Here is a 23138-nt window from a genome sequence, read left to right as displayed (position 1 = left end):
TGATGACTATCGTACGATTAGTTTGATGTCTCATGTACTCAAAATGTTTATGTGAATCATACACATGTGGATTTACAAGAAATCACAAATGGATGTGACTCAGTTTGGCTTCTGAAATGGGGTTGGAACTTGTGAAGCACTCTTCTCCCTAAAAAATACTAGTGCATAGTTTCAGAGATATGAATGTTGATGTGTACGCTTGTTTCGCTAACTATAAAAAAGCCTTTGACTACATGAGACATAAAAAAATGGTGGAAATTTTGACTTCCACTGGTACTGACCTAAATGATTTACGTATCAGCAACACTCTGCATCAGAATCAGACCACAGATGTAAAAACTGCCCAAGGAACATCATAAGCAACTACAATTTGTAAAGGCATTCCTCATTGCTTTATACTACAACCTCTCTTGTGCAACATTTAATCCAAAGCAATTTTCAGGGGACTGTTGGTGGAAGAAAGCACTCGGGTCATTATAAGTGGAAAGATTATTATTAATATTAGGTACAAAAATGGCAGTGTTGCCATACCAAATGGCCTATCTGTGCCCCAACACAAGATAGACAAGTTAGTTCAGTGCAGTAAAGAGTTTGGCACGTTTGTCAACACTTCCAAGATCAAAGTTGTAGTCTTGTCTATAAGAAGAATCCAAGCAACCTTATTCAATCTTATTTTCTTTGACAAGAAAATTAGATTGAATATGTATTCTCCTTGAAGTACTTGGGCACTGTGATGGATAAGCAGTGTGGCTGAAAGAAAGAGCTCAGATCTGGAATAGGACAGATCAGGAGACAATGCATTAGCATGAAAAACTTTTCATAAGCTCAGATCTTAGTCTGCAATGGAGAATGTGAATGATTCGTTGCTACACGTTCTCCCTTCTTCTCTAAGGATGTGAAAGCTGGATCCTTTACCAATATCTAGAGAAAATAATGAAATGCGTCTATATCACCATCTCTTACGCATACCTTGGGTGCTGAAAATTTCAAATGAGGTCCTCCATTGGATGAAAAAACAAAAAGAACCATTCCTTACTATAAAAAAAGGAAGACTTAATATCTAGGATGCATTATGAGAGGTGAATGATACCAGTTATTACAACTCGTCATTGAAGGGAAAATACAAGGGAAAAGGCCTATTGGAAGGGAAGAAACTTATAGCTGAAGGACTTCGGAAAGGGTGCAATTACATACCGGAAGATGCCTTCCATGCTGCAACATCACGTCCAAAGATGTCGGTGTGGACCACCAAACTTTCTCAGAAGAAGGTGCCTTAAGGAGAAGAAAGTTTGCTAATAAAATCTTGACAATAATTAATATACAGGTTCTCTTAATGAAAGTAGATGTTTTCAGAATCAGGAAAATCAGGACTATAAAACTGAGGTACTGAATTTTGGAAATAATCACAATTTAAGATTGGAACATTCTGGAACATGAAATTTTTGAATACAAATAACTTATGAAATATGAATTGTTTGGAGGAAGAGAATGAGGGGTTTCAATTGAGCTATCTCATTTAGAAACTGCTATTTGCTCATAGGAACATTTCACCTTCACCCATCTAGTAAATCATGAATAATCATCTAAAGCAAAATTTTTCTGTAAGAACCAAATATACTATTATCATAAGTAATCTGAACACTATCCTGTGGATATCAAATTTTAATGAAATACAGTGTGAATAAGAGATCAGCTATTTCAGGTAACTGTCATGTATGTGTTATGTGCAAACTGTAAAAAGAAAAAGAAAAAAGAATGCATTTGGGGAGTATAATTGCAGCAAATGGAGCTACCCCACAATGCAACATCTCAGTGGTGGACTGTTGGTCTGATATGTCATATTTACCTGTTAGTTTGAGGAGGTGATGATTTACAGCTTCTAGAAACTTTTGGAAATCATGATTTGGACACAACTGTATTGTCACTTTATCAAACAACCAATTTTGGTCAGAAACAGACCATCCTTGGGTATAACGTGACATCATTAGTGAGCTGTGTGACAAACCATAACTATTGAAGAGCATCATGCAGTAAATCAACATTTTAAATCCAACTATAATATTGGATTACATCCAGCAGTCCAGCACGTAGTAGGTAATGTGCCAAAGCACATGATGTGTCTTGGCTACTGTGTGCTGTATTTACTAGTTGGACTTAACACATTTATTTTTTTTTTTTTTTTTTTTTTGTATGATGCTTGTTAGTAGTTATGTTGTCATGCATTTCATTAATGATATAACATTGTACCTGAGGATAGTCCATTTCAGACTGAAATTTATTGTTTAACGAAGTGACAAGACAACTGTGTACAAACCATGATTTTCCAAACATTTGTGTGTTCATGATCACAATAACACAAAGAAAAATTGAGAAGACTGTGGATAAAGATAAATTCATTAGCTTCAAGACAGGTGAAGAAATCAGAGAAGCAATTCTGCCCATGTGCTTAGTCGTGGAAGAGATAATATATACCAGACTATCTTCCTAGCATTTGTGGACCCAAATGAAGCTTTCAACTATATAAAGTGTAATGAACTGTTAAAAGTTATGAGGATGAAGCATGAAGTCAGTTGAATGAACCATAGAAACCAAATGGAAATGACGAAAATGAAACATCGGGAAGAGAGAAGTTTGTGTCAAGTATGTTATAAGGCAAGGTTGCAGCTTATTGTCATTGTTGGGTTCATTTATTGAAGAAGCACTGGAGACACTGAAAGAAAATTTCAGGAGACAGAAAGTGTAACACAATAGATGCCAATACAAGTTTCTCATCCAGGCCCTGATGGCCCAAGGAATATCAAACGGCTCTCACATTATTTTCTGCCATGTGACATAATGCAGATGTGATATGGAGGGGCAGATCGCCACTCATCTGACCATTTTGCTGACTTTCCAGAGCTTGGAGCTGCTACTTCTCAATCAAGTAATCCCTCAGTTGACATCATGAGGCTAAGTGCACCCAATACCAGTCCTCCCATCAAGGAGAAATCCTTGACAGTACCAGGAACTGAAACTGAGTCCTCCGCATGGCAGCCATCTATATGACCACTCAGCTGGAGGAGGACAAAATAGATACCACTGCCAGGATTTTATCAATCGGAGGAGGCAAAGAAAAGCTGCTGGACGTTTTAAATGGTTTACTTAGCACAGAATTTATTGTGAGTGTAAGGAAAACAAAGTCAAAAGTAAATATATCAAACTGAAAGATGAATACTATTGTGAAACGAAAGTTGCTGCTCACTATAGTATCGCTTCAGTTGCCAGAGACTGCAGTTGTGTGTGTGTGTGTGTGTGTGTGTGTGTGTGTGTGTGTGTGTGTGTGTGTGTCGTTTATTTTCATCGAAGGCCTTGCTGGCTGAAAACCTATTTGTGACAGTCTTTTTGTTGTGCCTATCTGCGACCTAGCATCTCCACCATATAGAGAGTAGCAACTTTCTTCCATCATATTGTTGTTTTCCATTGTTTGAAAGATGAATAAGTGAGAGAAAGCCTTGATTATTTTGAAGGCCACCAGTGTTAGGCACATTGCTAATGAAAATTGTGTCATTACCACCCTTGACCTGACAGTTGCCTCTTTCAGAGAGTTACTCATGTAGGGAGACCTACAGGTTAATGTAGAATATGAATTACTGTGCAATAAGGCATTTTTTACATACACAGTCCACTACTGGAGGAGAGAGTGCCAGAAAAAGTCCCAACACCAATTGAAGACACAACTTCAAGATTTTTAGTGTGAAACAGATGTAGCCAGTGGGCCACAGCAGTACAGTGACTTGGTAAACACCAGACTTGGGTAAAACAGCCTTTCAAAATATTCTGCAGCTTAGAAAGTGTAATTTCACAAAGTGGACAAACTAAGAAAGAAATCAATAGCCAATTTTCGCAGGAGGATGGATCTTTTTGTTCAAGAAGAGAGCCCCATGACATCAAATAATATTATGAATTTGAGAAAAAACCTCCCTGATTTGCATCTGCAGTGTAACATGATTTGTTATAAAAGTAGGGAAGAATAAACTGGAATCATTTGGAATATGGCACTTACAGAAGCAAGCCGCAAATTTACATGGCCCAATAAAGTGTACTCCTGAGCAGTTTAATTGCAGTGAGATGATGTGGCGTAGATTCTATCAAACAACAAAGATTTTTCATATCTTTGGAATGTTCCGCAAACTACTCTGACACATTTCAGAAGAAATGTCTGAAAGGGGTGACGCATTGTCTCAGTGAAGGACCAGGTCATCTCTGTAGTACTGTAAACAAGCAGATAGAAGCACATGTCAGGTGGTTACTGTATGTTTTACCATAAATAAATTACAGCAGATATATCAGCAGCCAGAGTTCAACCTGGGTAAACACTTGCTACATGAAAATCCTTTTTCCATCTTCTTGAACAGTACTCTGTTGGCACGAGGGATTCATCACCTCATTTGATTTTCATTGTTCTTGTCCTTTGCCATGTACCAGTTTGAAAGTGTAGTGTGACTCATCAGTCGAGGTCCTTTTTCTGTGCTTGGGGTATCTGTTGGTAGTGTTCCTGCATTGATGCTAATCCCTGTACCCAGAGTCAGACCGTGAGCAGACCTACATGCTTGTTGTGGTGGTTTCTATAGGTACAGTGTAGAGATAGTTTTGGACAGTATGACTCCTCACAGTCGTTATTATCCAGCATTGAATTGGTTACTAATTTGCTGTACGGTTGCTGATCTTTTCACTGCTAGAACCCAAGATAATTGATGGCAACACTTTTCTTCAACATGTTGTTGCTTGTGGCAGTGACACTAGTGGTGACAGTTTTCCTTGACTGATGTGCTCGCCATACACTCTTGATACAGTAGCTTGTGAAAATCGTAGTGCCTCTTAACACTTAACTTGCATATATTTGGCAACCACTGTCTGTCTACAGTCAGATGTGCTGATATCGGATGTGCTACCCATCCCGCACTTAGCTGTCATGCTGATAGCCAGTAGTGTGTCTGAAATGAAGTGATAAACAATAGGCAAGGAAAGAATCACATTGAAACCCTCACCAGAAGAAAACAGGTCAGTAGGGCTTACATTAAGACCTGGGACTGTATTGGAGAGGATTTACAGGGGCTGATAAAGATCGTAGTATGTGAAAGTGATAGTGTTTGCATTAGATACATAGATTAAAAAGATCAACATAAAATTGAGAAGGGTGGAAGATAAGATCAAATTGGTTATATGACTGATGATTTTACTTTAAAAACATGTCATTTTGATTTACAAAGCTGCAGACCTCAATTCTGTTATCTGCAATGTCATGTTAGAAAGTATCTGAACTTTTTTCCATAACTCTATCCTGTGCTGATGTAAGAAACAGCTGAAGGACCTGATTAAATAAATGTAATAAATACGTCAACAACTTGAATGCGTAAATGATGCATACATTACAGAGAAAATGTCCAAATATGCTACCCTGACTGTGATGTATTAAACATTACAATTGTTGTACAGCTACTAAATTACATTTTATGTTACTTTCGTAGGTAATATTTGTATCTGTTTACTTTCAGTTGTGAATGGGCAGCATCCAAACGTATCTGAAGATCCGTACACAGCGGAAAATGTTATTAAATGTCTCTTCAGCAAGGGCTGGACAATTTCACCTGAGGAGCATGATGTACATGAACTTCTGAACGTGATAATGACAACAATTGAGGAAGAGATCCATCATTCTAATACTACGGTATTGGATACTTTCAGTTCAATTAAAATGAGTAATTGCTGGTGGTTGTCTTTTTCCTTGTTTTTGTCTCCCTTTGGTAAAAGATTTTTGTTTTCTAAGTTCTACTTTGATTTAGCACATTTTGTATAGTACATATTATAAAATATAAAGAGCAATCAATGTTTCATCCTTCCTATTTGTATGGGTAACAAACATATTTTAATCAACAATAATCGTGCCGTGGTGACTAGTTTAGTTTCACAGTAGAACCAAACGAGCTTTTTATTTTCTTAGCTATGGGTAAACAGTCTTCCTTAAATAAACAATTTAAATGTTATTAAAAAGGAAAAAGCTTTCTAATGTTCTATAAAATTATATTTATTTGGTCGTGAACTGGCTTTCGGCTTCTCGGGCCATCTTTGGGTTACAGCTGAATGTCGCAAATCAAATAAACATGATAGCAACATACACAGATATTTTTGTACAGAAATACACAAGTGACAAAGTGTTTACAAAGGAAAACATTACAGTAATTACATTAACTAAAAAAAGTAATGATAAACAAAGTTTCATGTGGAGCTACTTTTGACAAATGATAAGAAATAAGTTGTATTTGCAATTTGAAACTAGTATTTGTAACAAAAACTTAATTTAACAAAGAGTAAGATGGAAATTGAATTCTAAAATTTAATACTAGTTTGGCATTCAGTGTCACGTGTTTGTTGATTTCCAGTATCTCCATTAGGGTCATCTTTTATGCTTTTTTTTTGACAGAATGTAAAACCTCACATTCTACATCATATGAATAGTTTTTTGATATAAGATTATCAAAAAAGGTCGAATCTTTCTTCCTTAATCAAAAATTTTTTTTTCAGTCATCTGTCAACATAATCGATACACTTGGAGAAATGCATGAAGTTCACTGTGCTGCCTTACAGTATATTTATTCACAATCAGGTTTGATCATGGACCATCTTCACAGTGGAAGATAGCTATTGTGGCAACTTCACATGTCATACATGCTAATTAACAAGAAAAGTATACTCCATAATGACTTGAAACATCAGAAAATGATACTTACCACCATGATACCAGCTTAAGCTCGAAGAAAACATCAAAAACATATAACAGCAGTAAGTGCACAGTACCAGTGCTCATACACACCACGCAGTAAGTTAACACTTGTGCACTTAGTGATGTTACATGTTTTCAATTGTTCTGCTTGCTTAAGCTGGTATTGTTACATTAAGTATCATTTTCTGATGTTCTCAAGTCAGCAATGGCATATAATTTTCTGGTTAAATAGGATGTATGACATGTGAAGTTGTCACAGTTGATGTTTTCCCACTGTGAGGATGCTTCATGATTGAAACCAGTTGTAAATAAATATGTCCACATAGCCTGATTGCCACAGCTCTGCCTGACTGACCAATATACACATTTCCACACTGCTTGCAAGTGATTTTATATATACCACTCTGTGCCTAGGTTTTCAGTTTGTCTTTGTTATTGAATAAAAATTTTTATATGTTATTGGCGTTGGTCTGTAATTGCGAAATTTAACTTCTTTTTGTGAGATGGTTTGAAATGCTGCCAATACATGGAATTTTACATGAGACTTTGTAACTGCTAAGTGATTTGCTGTTGGACATGAGGCTTTGTAACTGCTAAGTGATTTGCTGTTGGCCAGCATACAGAAGTGGTGTAATTTTATTCATTTTCTTTTTTTTTCTTTTGTAGATATTATCAGTCAGGACAGAGATGTGGACAATGCATGAAGCAGTTTGTTAGATGGTTTATAGTTCTACATCTACATCTACATTTATACTCTGCAAACCACTGTGAGGTGCATGGCAGAGGATACATCCCATTGTACCAGTTATTAGGGTTTCTTCCTGTTCTATTTACGTATGGAGTGTGTGAATAATGATTGCGTGAATACCTCTTTGTGTGCAGTAATTATTCTAATCTTATCTCCATGATCCGTAAGTGAGTGGTATGTAGGGGTTGTGGTATAGTCCTAGTGTAATCATTTAATGCCAGTTCTTTCAGAGTGTGTATACGACCCGGGACAACCGGGAGATCCGGGAAAAACCCAGGAATTTTTTCATCCAGGAGAAAACCGGATAAACCCCGGGATTTTTCTAGAATTCCGGGAATTTTTCATTGTTTTATTTTTCAGTTAAATTTTTGTAATTTTGACTGGTAAGAACCGATACTCTAACAAAGGATATTACTGTACCCTGCTACTGCAGAATAATACTCCAAGAATAAAATATAAATGAGAGAAAAAACGAAAATAACTTAAATTGCAAAGGAAATGCGCCATATACAACCACGACACACAGTGCTCATGCAGTCGTCTGCCAACTGCAAAATGTGTCAAAGGCTTTAGGAAGATTATGGAATGCTTCATAACAACAAATTGCCACCAATGAGCATGCAGTCACAACTGTTTACATTAGATACATTTTAGCTGTTACAATTGGGCTCATGCGCATGCTCAGTTGAGTCGCGTTTGAGTAGTAGTCTCCCGCTTCTGGCAACAGGAATGTGGCTGTTGGCTGTGCTAGCAGTTGCAGCAAGCAGCTAGATGCTACCGGGAAAAGGGGGCGCCAAATTCATATTATTGAGGGAAAAAAAATTGTTTCACAAAGCGCCTAGCATCCAGCACATGTTTGTCTATCGATTATTCATATTATTTGGAAATGCTTCCCTGTTGGTTTATGAACATTTTTGAACACATTTTAAGTTGATTTCTGAATGAATCATAAGTTGATTTTTGAATTCATGCGTAGTGTACGTGATGTCTCTGTCAGGAGAATCCTCGTCACATCTAGAAATAAACTTTCCACAGACAAAAGGGGATGGGGCTATACGAGCTGAGCAGAGTAAAGCTGAACAGATGAATGCCAATCTCTGTCTGATTATGTCGTTGATTGGGTTTACGAATGATCAGTGTTGTTATAACTACTAGCGAAATCCATAGGTTCAGACTACCACAATGGAAATAAACAACAGACAGGAATAACAGGTGAGAAAGATTACGTATTATCTTATCGCTGTATCCAAGAAAATGAAATTTTGACAGAAATTTTTTGACCAGATCGCTACACCAGTAGCACAGCCCCCGACTAGCAGCCGCTTAAGTTCTATTCTGGAAGTAACGTGGAAAACGTGTTGTACGAACATACAATAACACCTAACTGGAAAATAATCGCGGAATAACTAAACCTGTGATTCTGGCAGGGTTAGAGAAGTTAATCGGCGAACAAATTTTGACAATGGCAGGAATAGCTACAGAATTGGTGATGACAAGATTGGTTGTTAGAACAAGGAAGGAGAAGAAACGGTAACATAACAAATTATGGAAGAATAAGACAATCCCAAATTTATATAAAAATTTCGTAATACTACTTTTTGATCTCGTGCTTGAGAAACGTGAAATGTGAAACTATTTCCTAACATAAAGCTTTTTGCTTGTAATAGGCCTAATAGGCATTTGATATTGGTTCTTCGTGAATTATATTCTGTTGCATTATAAAAATGACTATTTGTGCCAAAACAGTCTCGTTTATTTGGTGTGTGTTACAAAATTGCTGCCATATTAGAAAGGCCTATTTTGTTTTATCTAGCAGACAGTGACCAAATAGATGTAATCAGAAACCACACCGGTCTTGGGTAATATTTGTGTTAACAGCTTTTTCAGTATAAGATAACGACATTTCGATTTTTCATGTAGCAAAACGTTTGACGAACTTTGATGAGGTAATAGATTCCTTCACAGAAAGGAAAGCTCACCATTTAAAGCTGTAGCAAGATTAGAGAGGAAAACATGCTAGGAGCTAAGGATTGAAGAAATGTGTAATTTCTTGCTTATCTCTTGTCTTTATTGGTTTTATGTAACCTATATTTAATTTTATGTCACACAAAGCAGCAAGTTATTAGCTAATAGGCAAGTCATTCCAATTTCTACTGTCCTGAATATAGTTTGATGGTATGCATTACAAAATATACACGTTTCAATTCCACAGAGTGAAATACAGTGACGTGCAGTGGAAGAATGCTATATGAAGAGGCGTGGCACTGCACTTTGGCGTACTTAAGACCAAATAATATGTCTTACATTTCCTCGAACACATGTGTTTTATGTTTCAGACTTTTCAAAAAGATGTGCGCTACAAGATGAACATGTTTTTGAAAATTCGATGTTTTTTAGTATTGACCCGGTTCGCAAATATCGTAGCTCTGGGGCTGATGCGCAGAGCAGTCTGGAACCGCAAGACCACTACGGTCGCAGGTTCGAATGTCCTTAGGTTAGTTAGGTTTAACTAGTTCTAAGTTCTAGGGGACGAATGACCTCAGAAGTTGAGTCCCATAGTGCTCAGAGCCATTTGAATGAAATTCTGATGCTCTTGGAGTATCCTCTGATGTCTTCTTTCTTTTATGACATAACGTATGAAGTTTCAATGTTTTACACCTATGTACATACAATCTTCCTACATCATGGTAGCTCTCTTGCAACTGCTGAAACGAACCTATTTCTAACAGTTCGCGGGAAAATATTGTGAATAGTGGTTTGAAAAGCGTTACTTTCAAAGTAAATATCCTTTTACGTAAGTTGAACTGTGTGCAATAATGTACCATGAATTTATTAAATCGCAGAGCGTTTGACTCTCATTTAAAAATCAATTCTGATGATGATCCATTTAGAAGAATTTCAAACCCTGAAGATCAGACATTTATGTCATTATTAAAAATTTTCCTGGCACATTTATGTGATATATCTTAAGTGAAGCAGGCAAAAAGGAATACAAACGTCTCAAAAATGAGATCGACAGGAAGTGCAAAATGGCTAAGCAGGGATGGCTAGAGGACAGATGTAAGGATTTAGAGGCTTATCTTACTAGGGGTAAGATAGATACAGCCTACAGGAAAATTAAGAGACCTTTGGAGAAAAGAGAACCACTTGTATGAATATCAAGAGCTCTGATGGAAACCCAGTTCTAAGCAAAGAAGGGAAAGCAGAAAGGTGGAAGGAGTGTGTAGAGGGTCTATACAAGGGTGATGTATTTGAGGACAATATTATGGAAATGGAAGAGGATGTAGAGGAAGATGAAATGGGAGATATGATACCGCGTGAAGAGTTTGACAGAGCACTGAAAGACCTGAGTCGAAACAAGGCCCCGGCAGTAGATAACATTCCATTGGAACTACTGACAGCCTTGGGAGAGCCAGTCCTGACAAAACTCTACCATCTGGTGAGCAAGATGTATGAGACAGGCGAAATACCCTCAGACTTCAAGAAGAATATAATAATTCCAATCCCAAAGAAAGCAGGTGTTGACAGATGTGAAAATTACCGAATTATCAGTTTAATAAGTCACGGCTGCAAAATACTAACGCGAATTCTTTACAGACGAATGGAAAAACTAGTAGAAGCCGACCTCAGGGAAGATCAGTTTGGATTCCGTAGAAATATTGGAACACGTGAGGCAATATTGATCCTACGACTTATCTTGGAAGCTAGATTAAGGAAAGGCAAACCTACGTTTCTAGCATTTGTAGACTTAGAGAAAGCTTTTGACAATGTTGACTGAAATACTCTCTTTCTGATTCTGAAGGTGGCAGGGGTAAAATAGAGGGAACGAAGGGCTATTTACAATTTGTACAGAAACCAAATGGCAGTTATAAGAGTTGAGGGGCATGAAAGGGAAGCATTGGTTGGGAGGGGAGTGAGACAGGGTTGTAGCCTCTCCCCGATGTTATTCAATCTGTATATTGAGCAAGCAGTGAAAGAAACAAAAGAAAAATTCGGAGTAGGTATTAAAATCCATGGATAAGAAATGAAAACCTTGAGGTTCGCCGATGACATTGTAATTCTGTCAGAGACAGCAAAGGACTTGGAAGAGCAGTTGAGCGGAATGGATAGCGTCTTGAAAGGAGGATATAAGATGAACATCAACAAAAGCAAAACGAGGATAATGGAATGTAGTCGAATTAAGTCGGGAGATGCTGAGGGTATTAGATTAGGAAATGAGACACTTAAAGTAGTAAAGGAGTTTTGCTATTTGGGGAGCAAAATAACTGATGATGGTCGAAGTAGAGAGGATATAAAATGTAGACTGGCAATGGCAAGGAAAGCTTTTCTGAGGAAGAGAAATCTGTTAACATCAAGTATAGATTTAAATGTCAGGAAGTCATTTCTGAAAGTATTTGTATGGAGTGTAGCCATGTATGGAAGTGAAACATGGACGATAAATAGTTTGGAAAGGAAGAGAATAGAAGCTTTCGAAATGTGGTGCTACAGAAGAATGCTGAAGATTAGATGGGTAGATCACATAACTAATGAGGAGGTATTGAATAGGATTGGGGAGAAGAGGAGTTTGTGGCACAACCTGACTAGAAGAAGGGATCAATTGGTAGGACATGTTCTGAGGCATCAAGGGATCACCAATTTAGCATTGGAGGGCAGCATGGAGGGTAAAAATCATAGAGGGAGAGCAAGAGATGAATACACCAAGCAGATTCAGAAGGATGTAGGTTGCAGTAGGTACTGGGAGATGAAGCAGCTTGTACAGGATAGAGTAGCATGGAGAGCTGCATCAAACCAGTGTCAGGACTGAAGAACACAACAACAACAACAACAACATCTCAAGTGTAACACATGCAAAAAAAGATAAACATTATATGTGAAAGCTTAGCTTCTCTTGCAGCTTATTAACCTTAGAGACCATATTGTATGTGAAAGCTTTGCTTTTCTTGTAGCAACACTATGTATATTAATTTAAACTATTAACTTTCCGTGGTTGTGTGTTCATGCTACTCAACAGTCATGTTGTTGTTGGCTGACTACGTCACATGCCCTATGCTCTGAATATCCGCTGGCGAGATCACATGACATGAGTTATGACTGGCTTACAAAAGCGCATCACAATCTCGATTTCAATGATTCGGAAAGTAGCATGCGGTGTTTGGTGGAATTCCGATTTATACTTTCGTAATCCCAAAATACACAGCGTACGTGTTGCTGCACGTCAACGATATTTCCAAAATGTGTCTTTTTCCCTGAGTTTCGTTTTCTAAAGTGCCGGGAATTTCTACACCCATGTATAAAACCAAAACCATTCAAAGGATTGATAAGGGAAAATATACTGTCACTTAACACTGAAGAAGCATGTTTTCAGTCAGGAGAAAGTGTATTTTTAACCCAGAAATTCAGGAAAAATCTGGGAATTTTTTTTCCTTGTCTCCGTATACACCCCGTTTTAGCTTTGTTAATAGACCTTCAAGATAGTTTACATCTGTCTTCAAGAGTCTTCCAATTCAGTTCCTCCAATATCTCTGTGACACTCTCGCACAGATTAAACAAATCTGTGACCATTCATGCTGCTCCTCTCTGTATATGTGCAATATCCCCTCTGAGTCCTGTCTGGTACGGGTCCCACACACTTGAACACTATTTTAGAACTGGTTGCACAAGTGATTTGTAAGCAGTCTCCTTTGCAGATTGATTGCAATTCCCCAGTATTCTACCAATAAACTGAAGTCTACCCCTTGCTTTACCCATGAATGAACATGTGTGGTCATTCTATTTCATGTCCCTACAAAGTGTTACATCCAGGTATTTGTATGAGTTGGCCAGTTCCAGCAGTGACTCATTAATAATACAGCCATAGGATACTACATTTTTTTCATTTAGTGAAGTGCAATATTTTACATTTCTGAACATTTAAAGCAAGTTTCCAATCTCTGCGCCACTTTGAGATCTTGTCAGTGAGTCTGAGCTCAGAATATGTTCTAAGGCTCTACAACAAATTGATGATAAGGATACTGGACGGTAGTTTCATAGATCACTTCTACTACCCTTCTTGTAGACAGGCATGACTTGTGCCCTTTCCCAAGAACTGGACACAGTTTTTTGCATGAGCGGTATACAGTAAATTGCAGTTAGAAGGCGGCTAACTCAGCCGCAAATTCGATATAGAATCTGACAAGGATTCTATCGATCCCTGTAATATCACTGACCCACTGTCATCAAAGCTGTCAGAAAAACAGCGTATGTGGAAAACTATCTTATTTACAGAGCACCTGACGATGGCAGTTTGCTAAAATGGCTCATTGTGAATTAGATAAAATATAAACAATTTACATAGGAGTGTATCGGGATTTATTCATAATAATCATGTTATTGAAAGATATATTTTGTGCTGCAGGCCCCAAAGAACAAAAAACCATGTAATGGTCACTGAATCCAGGTTCAATGTGGACATCCTCAAAGATGTCAGGCCTGTTTGTTGCCATTAGATCCAATACATTTCTATCATGAGAGTGGGATTCCTAACTACCTGTTGTAGGCAGTTTTCAGAGAATGCATTTATTAAAGTTTCACAGGATGTCTTATTGCACCCACTGTTGACAATACTGTGGTTTTTCCAATTAAATGTTGGGGAACTTATGTACAAGTGAACTGATATTACATCAGCAGATGAGTCTAGTGGGCGATAGAAGAATCTGTTTGAAAGACTGATTTATCACATGTATCTTCATGTAAAAACTTTGTCCCCCCCACCCACCCACCCACCCACCCATTTTAGTTAATATAATTATTTTAACATTTTTCTATGTAAACACTTCTTCATTTATGTATCTTCTGTACAAATAATATCTGTGTAAGTCACACATCGTGTACATCTGTGTTTGCAACATTCAGTTGTCACCTGAAGATAGCCTGAGAAGCTGAAAACCAGTTCATGACCAAGTGAATGTAAGTTTGCAGAACATTAGTAAGTTATTTTCCTTTTTAACTTTACTATCATGTTCTGCCAAGCACCGATGGAAAAATCAGTTAATTTAAACATGATTACAATTAGGAACACATTTCATGGAAGTGTGGAACATGGAACATTAAGCCCTAAATAAGAACGACGAAAAAAATAAGAATGATGTTAAACAGGTAACCAGAGATTTAATAAAAATTTAAAAAAACTAAATTATTGATTATAGAACTTTTAAGGAAGACAACAGCTATAAGCCAAGCTGAAGGAAAGGGTACATTATTAAGGCCCATTCAGACAGTGCTCTTTTTTTCCACTGAATGCACTAAAAAGCTACAGTTATAAATAATAAGTGAAAAACTGGCTTCATAATAGTCTGGATCGTGAATCGCAAATGTTGATCCATTGTTCCTTTGGACTGCTTCCCTGCACTTAACCTCTCTACTTTACTTCTGGATCATTCTCATTGGTATGTAGGTCCCCCTCTCTCTCTCTCTCTCTCTCTCTCTCTCTCTCTCTCTCTCTCTCTCTCTATCTTTTCATAGTGAATTTTGAAAATGGTGTCAGTGAAACATTGTACTTTTTCTGTGTATGGTTCTTTTATTTATAGTGAGGTATTGTCTCCCTCTTCCATATATTCAAGAGAACCACCAGCAATAATTATGGGCATGATAAAGCTACCACACTGCAACGAAATAGGGGAAATATTTAATGATTATTTCAACACTGGAAACTCGCTTTTGGAATATCAACAATATAAGGAAAAGATAGATTACTCCTCGCTGTAAAGATGACTTGTTGAGCCACAGGCAGACACAACAGAAATATGGTTACTCATTAGCTTTCTGCCAAAGCCTCATTCTGAAAAAAGGGAAGAGATACCAGGGTAGGGGTGGGGCTTTGGGAGAAGAGCACTGCCAGTCTGTGGGGTAGGTTGGGGGGAGGGGGAGCAGGAAAAGAGAAGAGCAGGGAAGGGCAAAGATAGGCAGATGTGTTGGCAGAGGGTGGCACATGGAGAGGTTGGAACGAGAATAGGGAGTAGGTGATAGGACGGAAGGTTTGGAGAGAGAAGGTTACCATAGGTTGAGGCTGGGATTACATTCAGCTGCGTATTGTGCCACAGGGTGGTCTACATTGCTGTTGGCCACAGTTTGGTGGTGGCTATTCATCCTGGTGGACAGATAGTTGATGAATAGACTTCATGGAACTGTGGCCAGGAGCAAAGTAAACGGCCCTATTGCGCAACATGCAGCTGAACATAACATGCTTGATTTCAGGTGGCTGCTTCAGTAACCAATACATCTGGAGCCTCCCCTCCACCGTCAGCTTTTCTGAACTGCGAAGATGGGAGTTCCTACCCTTAAAACACAGTCTCAGCTCCTGAAATTATCCCATCCTTAACCTAAGGTAATCCACTATCCCCACAGCCAGCACCCAACAGTTTCCACCCCCACTGCCCTATCATCTTCTCCATGTTCTCATCCCCTCACCCTCTGTAAATGCACCCAGCCATCTTCCCCTTTTCCCACTCCTCTTCTTTTTCGATCTCTTTCCCTCCCCTCTCTGCCCTCCCACCACCACCTCCCTGCCCCACAGTCTGCCGATGCTGAGTCGACTGACAGTCATCCCTGCACACTCTACCAGACAGCGCTCTTCTCTTTCCCTCACTTGTACCATCCTAACCCTTCCCTTTCCCGCCCCCTCGAGATCGCTGCTCCCATTCTACATGACACTTGTTGTCTGGTCCGAACTGCCAGAGATGGTGGTCATGAGTGGGTGAAGGTGTGTGTGTGTGTGTGTGTGTGTGTGTGTGTGTGTGTGTGTCAGGGGGGGGAGGGGAGGGGGAGAGTGGGGTTGGGTGTGTATCCTTTTTCTGAAGAGGGCTGTGGCAAAAAGCTAGTGTGCAACTGTCTTTTCATTGTGCTTATCTGAACTCAATGTGTCATCTTTACAGTGAATAGCAATCTATTTTTTCCTTATATGGTTAATAATTATTTAATTAACCACTTTAAATAACCACTTTTACCAATAACCACTTGTAAGATAATTGAATTATTGCGGTAAGAAGAAAATGCTGGTAAAGGTAAGTGGCAACTGAGGTTTATCAGCAAAATTTTGAGCAAATGCGTGTACAGGGTGTTACAAAAAGGTACGGCCACACTTTCAGGAAACATTCCTCAGACACAAAGAAAGAAAATATGTTATGTGGACATGTGTCCGGAAACGCTTACTTTCCATGTTAGAGCTCATTTTATTACTTCTCTTCAAATCACATTAATCATGGAATGGAAACACACAGCAACAGAACGTACCAGCGCGACTTCAAACACTTCGTTACAGGAAATGTTCAAAATGTCCTCCGTTAGCGAGGATACGTGCATCCACCCTCCGTCGCATGGAATCCCTGATGCACTGGTGCAGCCCTGGAGAATGGCGTATTGTATCACAGCCGTCCACAATACGAGCACGAAGAGTCTCTATATTTGGTACCGGGGTTGGGTAGACAAGAGCTTTCAAATGCCCCCATAAATGAAAGTCAAGAGGGTTGAGGTCAGGAGAGCGTGGAGGCCATGGAATTGGTCCGCCTCTACCAATCCATCGGTCACCGAATCTGTTGTTGAGAAGCGTACGAACACTTCGACTGAAATGTGCAGGAGCTCCATCGTGCATGAACCACATGTTGTGTTGTACTTGTAAAGGCACATGTTCTAGCAGCACAGGTAGAGTATCCCGTATGAAATCATGATAATGTGCTCCATTGAGCGTAGGTCTTCCCCAGTCGCGAGTCATAGGCTGGAATGTTCCGTGCTCCCTAAGACGCCGATCAATTGCTTCGAACGTCTTCCTGTCGGGACACCTTCGTTCTGGACATCTGTCTCAGTACAAATGTACCGCACCACGGCTATTGCCCCGTGCTAATCCATACATAAAATGGGCATCTGCCAACTCCGCATTTGTAAACATTGTACTGACTGCAAAACCACGTTCGTGATGAACACCAACCTGTTGATGCTACATACTGATGTGTTTGATGCTAGTACTGTAGAGCAATGAGTCGCATGTCAACACAAGCACCGAAGTCAACATTACCTTCCTTCAATTGGGCCAACTGGCGGTGAATCGAGGAAGTACAGTACATACTGACGAAACTAAAATGAGCTCTAACATGGAAATTAAGCGTTTTCGGACACATGTCCACATAACATCTTTTTTTTATTTGTGTGTTAGGAATGTTTCCTGAAAGTTTGCCCGTACCTTTTTGTAACACCCTGTATTTGCAAATGAAAGCTGCTGTTGTGACTATTGTCTGCTTTCATCAGATTCTCACCATGTGGAAATGACTGAAAGAATGGAATGCATGCAGAAATTCTCTCTGCCATTTAACAAATATCTCTAACATGAATGATAGTTTTAAGTTAGAAGTATGTATTAGGGTCAAGGGGTTCTTTGAAATGACATAAAGATTCTGACAGGATTATCACCATTGGAATTTTCTTTGATATGTTGGCTTCACTAGTTGTGAAGGTGTGCAGTTGCTGGAAAGTACTGCACAGTTTCTAATCAGGTACCCAAAGCATTAGTTGAGGCAGCATTTTCATTACTCTGATTATGTAATGTTCTCTCTTGACTAATATTCAAACACTTTGCTGCGAGCTATGCTGCGTGCAGTGTGGAGTAGCATATAGCGTCACTGGCTGACGTGTTGCAAATTGTCAGTTCTTGTCTTTACAAGGGCGATGTACTTGAGTGCAGAATTATGGAAATGGAAGAGGACGTAGCTGAAGATCAAATGGGAAATACGGTACTGCATGAAGAATTTGACATATTACTGAAAGATCTAAGTTGAAACAAGGCCCCGGGAGTAGACAACATTCCATTAGAACTACTGATAGCCTTGGGAGAGTCAGCCATGACAGAACTCTACCATCTGGTGAGCAAGATGTATGAGACAGGCGAAATACCCTCAGACTTCAAGAAAGTATAATAATTCCAGTCCCAAATAAAGCAGGTGTTGAAAGGTGTGAAAATTACCGAACTATCAGTTTAATAAATCACGGCTGCAAAATACTAACATGAATTCCTTACAGACCAATAGAAAAACTGGTAGAAGCCAAACTCGGGGAGGATCAGTTTGGATTCTGTAGAAACGTTGGAACACGTGAGGCAATACTTACCCTATGACTTACCCTAGAATATAGATTAAGGAAAGGCAAACCTACATTCCCGGCATTTGTAGACTTAGAGAAAGCTTTAGACGTTGTTGACTGGAATGCTCTCTTTCAAATTCTGAAGGTGGCAGAGGCCAAATACAGGGAGCGAAAGGCTATTTACAATTTGTACAGAAACTAATTGGCTGTTATAAGAGTCGAGGGGCATGAAAGGGAAACAGTGGTTGGGAAAGGAGTGAGACAGGGTTGTAGCCTATCTCCGATGTTATTCAATCTATATATTGAACAAGCAGTAAAGGAAACAAAAGAAAAATTTGGAGTAGGAATTAAAATCCGTGGAGGAGAAATAAAAAAAATTGAGGTTCGCTGATGACACTGTAATTCTGTCAGACACAGCAAAGGATCTGAAGAGCAGTTGAATGGAATGGACAGTGTCTTGAAAGGAGGATATAAGATGAACATCAACAAAAGCAAAACGGGGATAATGCAATGTAGTGGAATTAAATCAGATGATGCTGAGGGAATTAGGTTAGGAAATGACACACTTAAAGTGGTAGATGAGTTTTGCTATTTGGGAAGCAAAATAACTGATGATGGTCGAAGCAGAGAGGATGTAAAATGTAGACTGGCAATGGCAAGGAAAGCGTTTCTGAAGAAGAAAAGTTTGTTAACATCGAGTATAGATTTAAGTGTCAGTAAGTCTTTTCTGAAAGTATTTGTATGGAGTGTAGTCATGTATGGAAGTGAAACATGGACAATAAATAGTTTAGACAGAAAGTGAATAGAAGCTTTCAAAATATGGTGCTACAGAAGAATGCTGAAGATTAGATGGGTAGATCACATAACTAATGAGGCGGTACTGAATACAATTGGGGAGAAGAGGAATTTGTGGCACAACTTGACTAGAAGAAGGGATCGGTTGGTGGGACATGTTCTGAGGCATCAAGGGATCACCAATTTAGTATTGGAGGGCAGCATTGAGGGTAAAATTTGTAGAGGGAGAGCAAGAGATGAATACACTAAGCAGATTCAGAAGGATGTAGGTTGCAGTAGGTACTTGGAGATGAAGAAGCTTGCACAAGATAGAGTAGCTAGGAGAGCTGCATCAAACCAGTTTCTGGTGGGCTGAAGACCACAACAATTGTGATCTAAGTAGTTTCCTCAGAATGTGCTGTTACTGAATCTACATTAATACTCTGCAAGCCACCTGAGAGTGTGCACAAAGGGTGAGTCACAAAGAACTTCTGAACAAAGGCATGCCCCTTGCAGGAACTGCTGCAAGGAGATGCCACATTTTCCTGGAATACAGTGCAAGACAGACCTTTCCTTTTCTTAACGAGGCACTGCCATCTTCTCCAGTCCTAGCATGCATGACGAGAATTCCAAAACAGAACTTCACACCAATACTAGTGGTTGTGTGATAGATGCAGTTCTAGTGTAGATTCAGAAAGATGATGATGAGGCGATAGCTTACACTCCCAGACTACTTTCAAAGTCCAGGATGAAGTACTCTACAACGAAGAAGAGTGCCTTGCAGCTGTTTGGGCCATCAAGTTGTAGCCATTTTTATGTGGCAAACTGTTCACCATTGTGGTTAACCAACATTCTGTATGCTGGCTGACTAGTCTTGAGGGTCTGTTGGGTCAACTGGCAAGATGAACACTAAGGCTTCAGGAGTGCAATATCACAGTGGTACAAAAAATCAGATGTAAACACGAAAATACCAATTCCTTTCAAGGAACCCTTTGGAGCAACAGAGCAGCATGGGTGAAATATCTGTCATCGCTGCTGAACATATGGAATATCCAACACTGCTGAAAACGATAGATGGGTTGAAGGAGGAGGAACTGACCAAAGGAAAATTCCAGTTAATAAATGGAGCATTGTATAAGAGGAACTATAAAGAATTTCTATGGTATTCCAACATCTGGTTGCCGGGGATTCATGAAGACTCTAAAGAAGATCAAGTGCAGGTATCACTGGCCAGGTCTCTACCGATCTGTTGGACATTATGTGCAGGTGTAATGGAATGCCACTGATGGAAATAATTGCCGCTGTTTCCTTGGAGCATCTCATATCAATTCTGCCTGCATCAGCACATTTCCCCCAGTTTTGTATCAACCTCTTGGGGATGTTCCTCATCTCAATAAATGGGAATTGATGGATAATAGTCTGCACTGACTACCTCACCTGCTACACTGACACCAGAGCTGTGCCAAGTGCCAGAGCTTCGTAAATTGCAATGTTCCTTGTAGAAGACATCGTTTTGAAGCACAGAGTGCCCTGTGTGATGATGAAGTCTGTGGAAAAGATTTCTGCTCAAGACTAAGGTAATTCCACATTGTGTTATAACTAACTGGATGCCAACTCCCTACCACTCACAGACAGATGGCCTCTCAGAATGCTTTAATAAAACATTGCCAGATATGCTCTCCTTTTATGTTGACATTGAACAGAGAGATTATACAATACTGCCCGTCATAACATTTGCGTATAACACAATGAAGCAAGACTCAACAGGCTCCACACCATTCTTTCTGGTCCTCAGTTGTGAGGCAGAAAATGACAGTGGTTGTTACCACCTGGGACAACGATGATGGTGTCAGAAGCTTATTGAAATGTGGTGATGAAAAATTAGGAAACCTTGAGATTCCTCAACCAGTTTTACTGTAGGTTTCACAAGCATGATACCTGTCATGGCCACTTGTCCATTTCCACCACACTTGAAAATATCAAGCACAAACTCATCAACTGGATCTGTGGCTTTATTGTTAATTTGTACTAGATTCTTTTCTATTTTGTTGCTTAAACATTGTAATTGTGTAATTGTAATTGATTGATTGTGTACCTATTGTTTGTTACCTGTTCTTGTGACTAAAAATGAAACTTCACAGGGAACGTACAGTACTGTAAATTGTATATAGTACATATGAATACACTTTGTTGTAAAGGTATTCTGAAGTGTTTCAGTCTGTTTAATGAATATTGGTGCAATTGTGTGATCCCTTGTTGATATTAATGATGTAAATATAATGAACAATTTGTTTTAAACCATTAATTTTTGCACTAAGTATTGTAATAAGCAAATGGTACTGCATTTCAGAACTCCCACAAACTACTCGCAAACATTGGCTATGATGTCATATGTCATGTCTGTTATGGCAGTCAAAATTGGGGAGGAAGGGGAGGTTAGAGCACACAACACAAACACTTCTACAGCACGAAAAAATCATTGTGGATGTTACTGATACATTTTAGAACCACACTGTTTTTATGGACAGTAAATGAAAAATGCCCCCACACAGTTAAAAGTTCTCTCTTTCTGAGCCATTATGTAAATGTGCTTTAGTGGGGAAATGAGAAGAGTTCCTAAATCATTTAATACTTTTGCAAAATGTTGTGCAAGGCTCATTAGAAGTTTTCTGATACATTTTAAAAACTTGCTCTGTTCTTGAAAAACTTTGAAAACTTTGCAAGTGTTTTTATAATGTCATATGTTCAATCTAACATCTTTATGTTCCTATTTTTGTCTTTCAGAAAGTGTCTACACTTGCCGATCTGCTTGATTTTGAAGCAGAACAAGAGGAAACCAATCAAAGTGTATCTAGCTTGCCAGAAAGTGAAGGGAGTGGCGATTTTGAGTTGACTTCAGACAGCGATAAAGAAAATGTTGCCACTGTAAACAGTTATTTGGATGCATCTTCAGGGCAAGGACTTGTTTGTCTGACAGAGAGTACTGACTTGACTGTTGAGAACAAGTCTCAGAGTAATCACATAGTTCAAGGTGGGAATGATTGCTCAAGTATTGCTGGTTCTACGACGGTGAAACTAAATGACTTTGATAAAAAATGTGTCCTGAACAATGAAGTTAACCATGCACAGGGTGATATGCCTAGTGTTGGCAGTAAAGAACATCTACATCACCATCCACATTGTATGGACAAGAGAAGTCCCAGCGACTGGAAGAATAAAGACAGTCAAAGTAGGCAGTCATTGTCAGCCAGTGGCATTGTCAGGTGTATACAGTCAGGCTTAAAAAATGCCCACCTACCTGGTGTAAAAGGATCTGTGTGGGCAGTACCACCTTGTGAAGGTCTGCTAGCTGGCAAGACTACATGCACAAGATGCAAATACAAGGTAAATATGTCACTGAAGCAGTTCCTCTGTTTCTGTTAATTTTTTATGGTATTGTGTAGTAACAGATGCTGCAGACAGTAATTAACACAGACTGTGTACACTATCTTAGCAAAACATAGCGTCATTGTGTAAAAAAAATCTGTTATACGTTTCAGCTGCAGGACACTCAAGTAGCGAACAATACTGGTTTCAACTTATTACCAGGTAGTCATCAGATGATGTGTTTAAAAGGTAATAAAAAGTGGAATAGTAAAGTGCTACGAAACTGATGAAATTAATTTGATTTGTAATTTAGTTTCCCTTGTATTTTGGGAGAGCCAGCCATGACAGAACTGTTCCAATTGGTGTGCACGATATGTGAGACAGGTG

General features: G+C 39.0%; 1 protein-coding gene across 1 annotated transcript in view; it reads left to right on the top strand.

Annotated features, from left to right (window-relative positions):
- The window catches only part of LOC124747070 (ubiquitin carboxyl-terminal hydrolase 30), a 115435-nt gene that overhangs the window by 40159 nt on the left and 52138 nt on the right, over positions 1-23138 (top strand). Inside the window, exons 3-4 of the mRNA XM_047248949.1 lie at positions 5535-5707; positions 22170-22769. Coding sequence (XP_047104905.1) covers positions 5535-5707; positions 22170-22769 — 773 coding nt within the window. The remainder of the gene's footprint in view (positions 1-5534; positions 5708-22169; positions 22770-23138) is intronic.

Source organism: Schistocerca piceifrons, chromosome 1 (assembly GCF_021461385.2).
Source record: "Schistocerca piceifrons isolate TAMUIC-IGC-003096 chromosome 1, iqSchPice1.1, whole genome shotgun sequence".
Classification (NCBI taxonomy): Eukaryota; Metazoa; Arthropoda; class Insecta; order Orthoptera; family Acrididae; genus Schistocerca; species Schistocerca piceifrons.
This window is presented reverse-complemented; position numbering and strand designations above follow the sequence as displayed.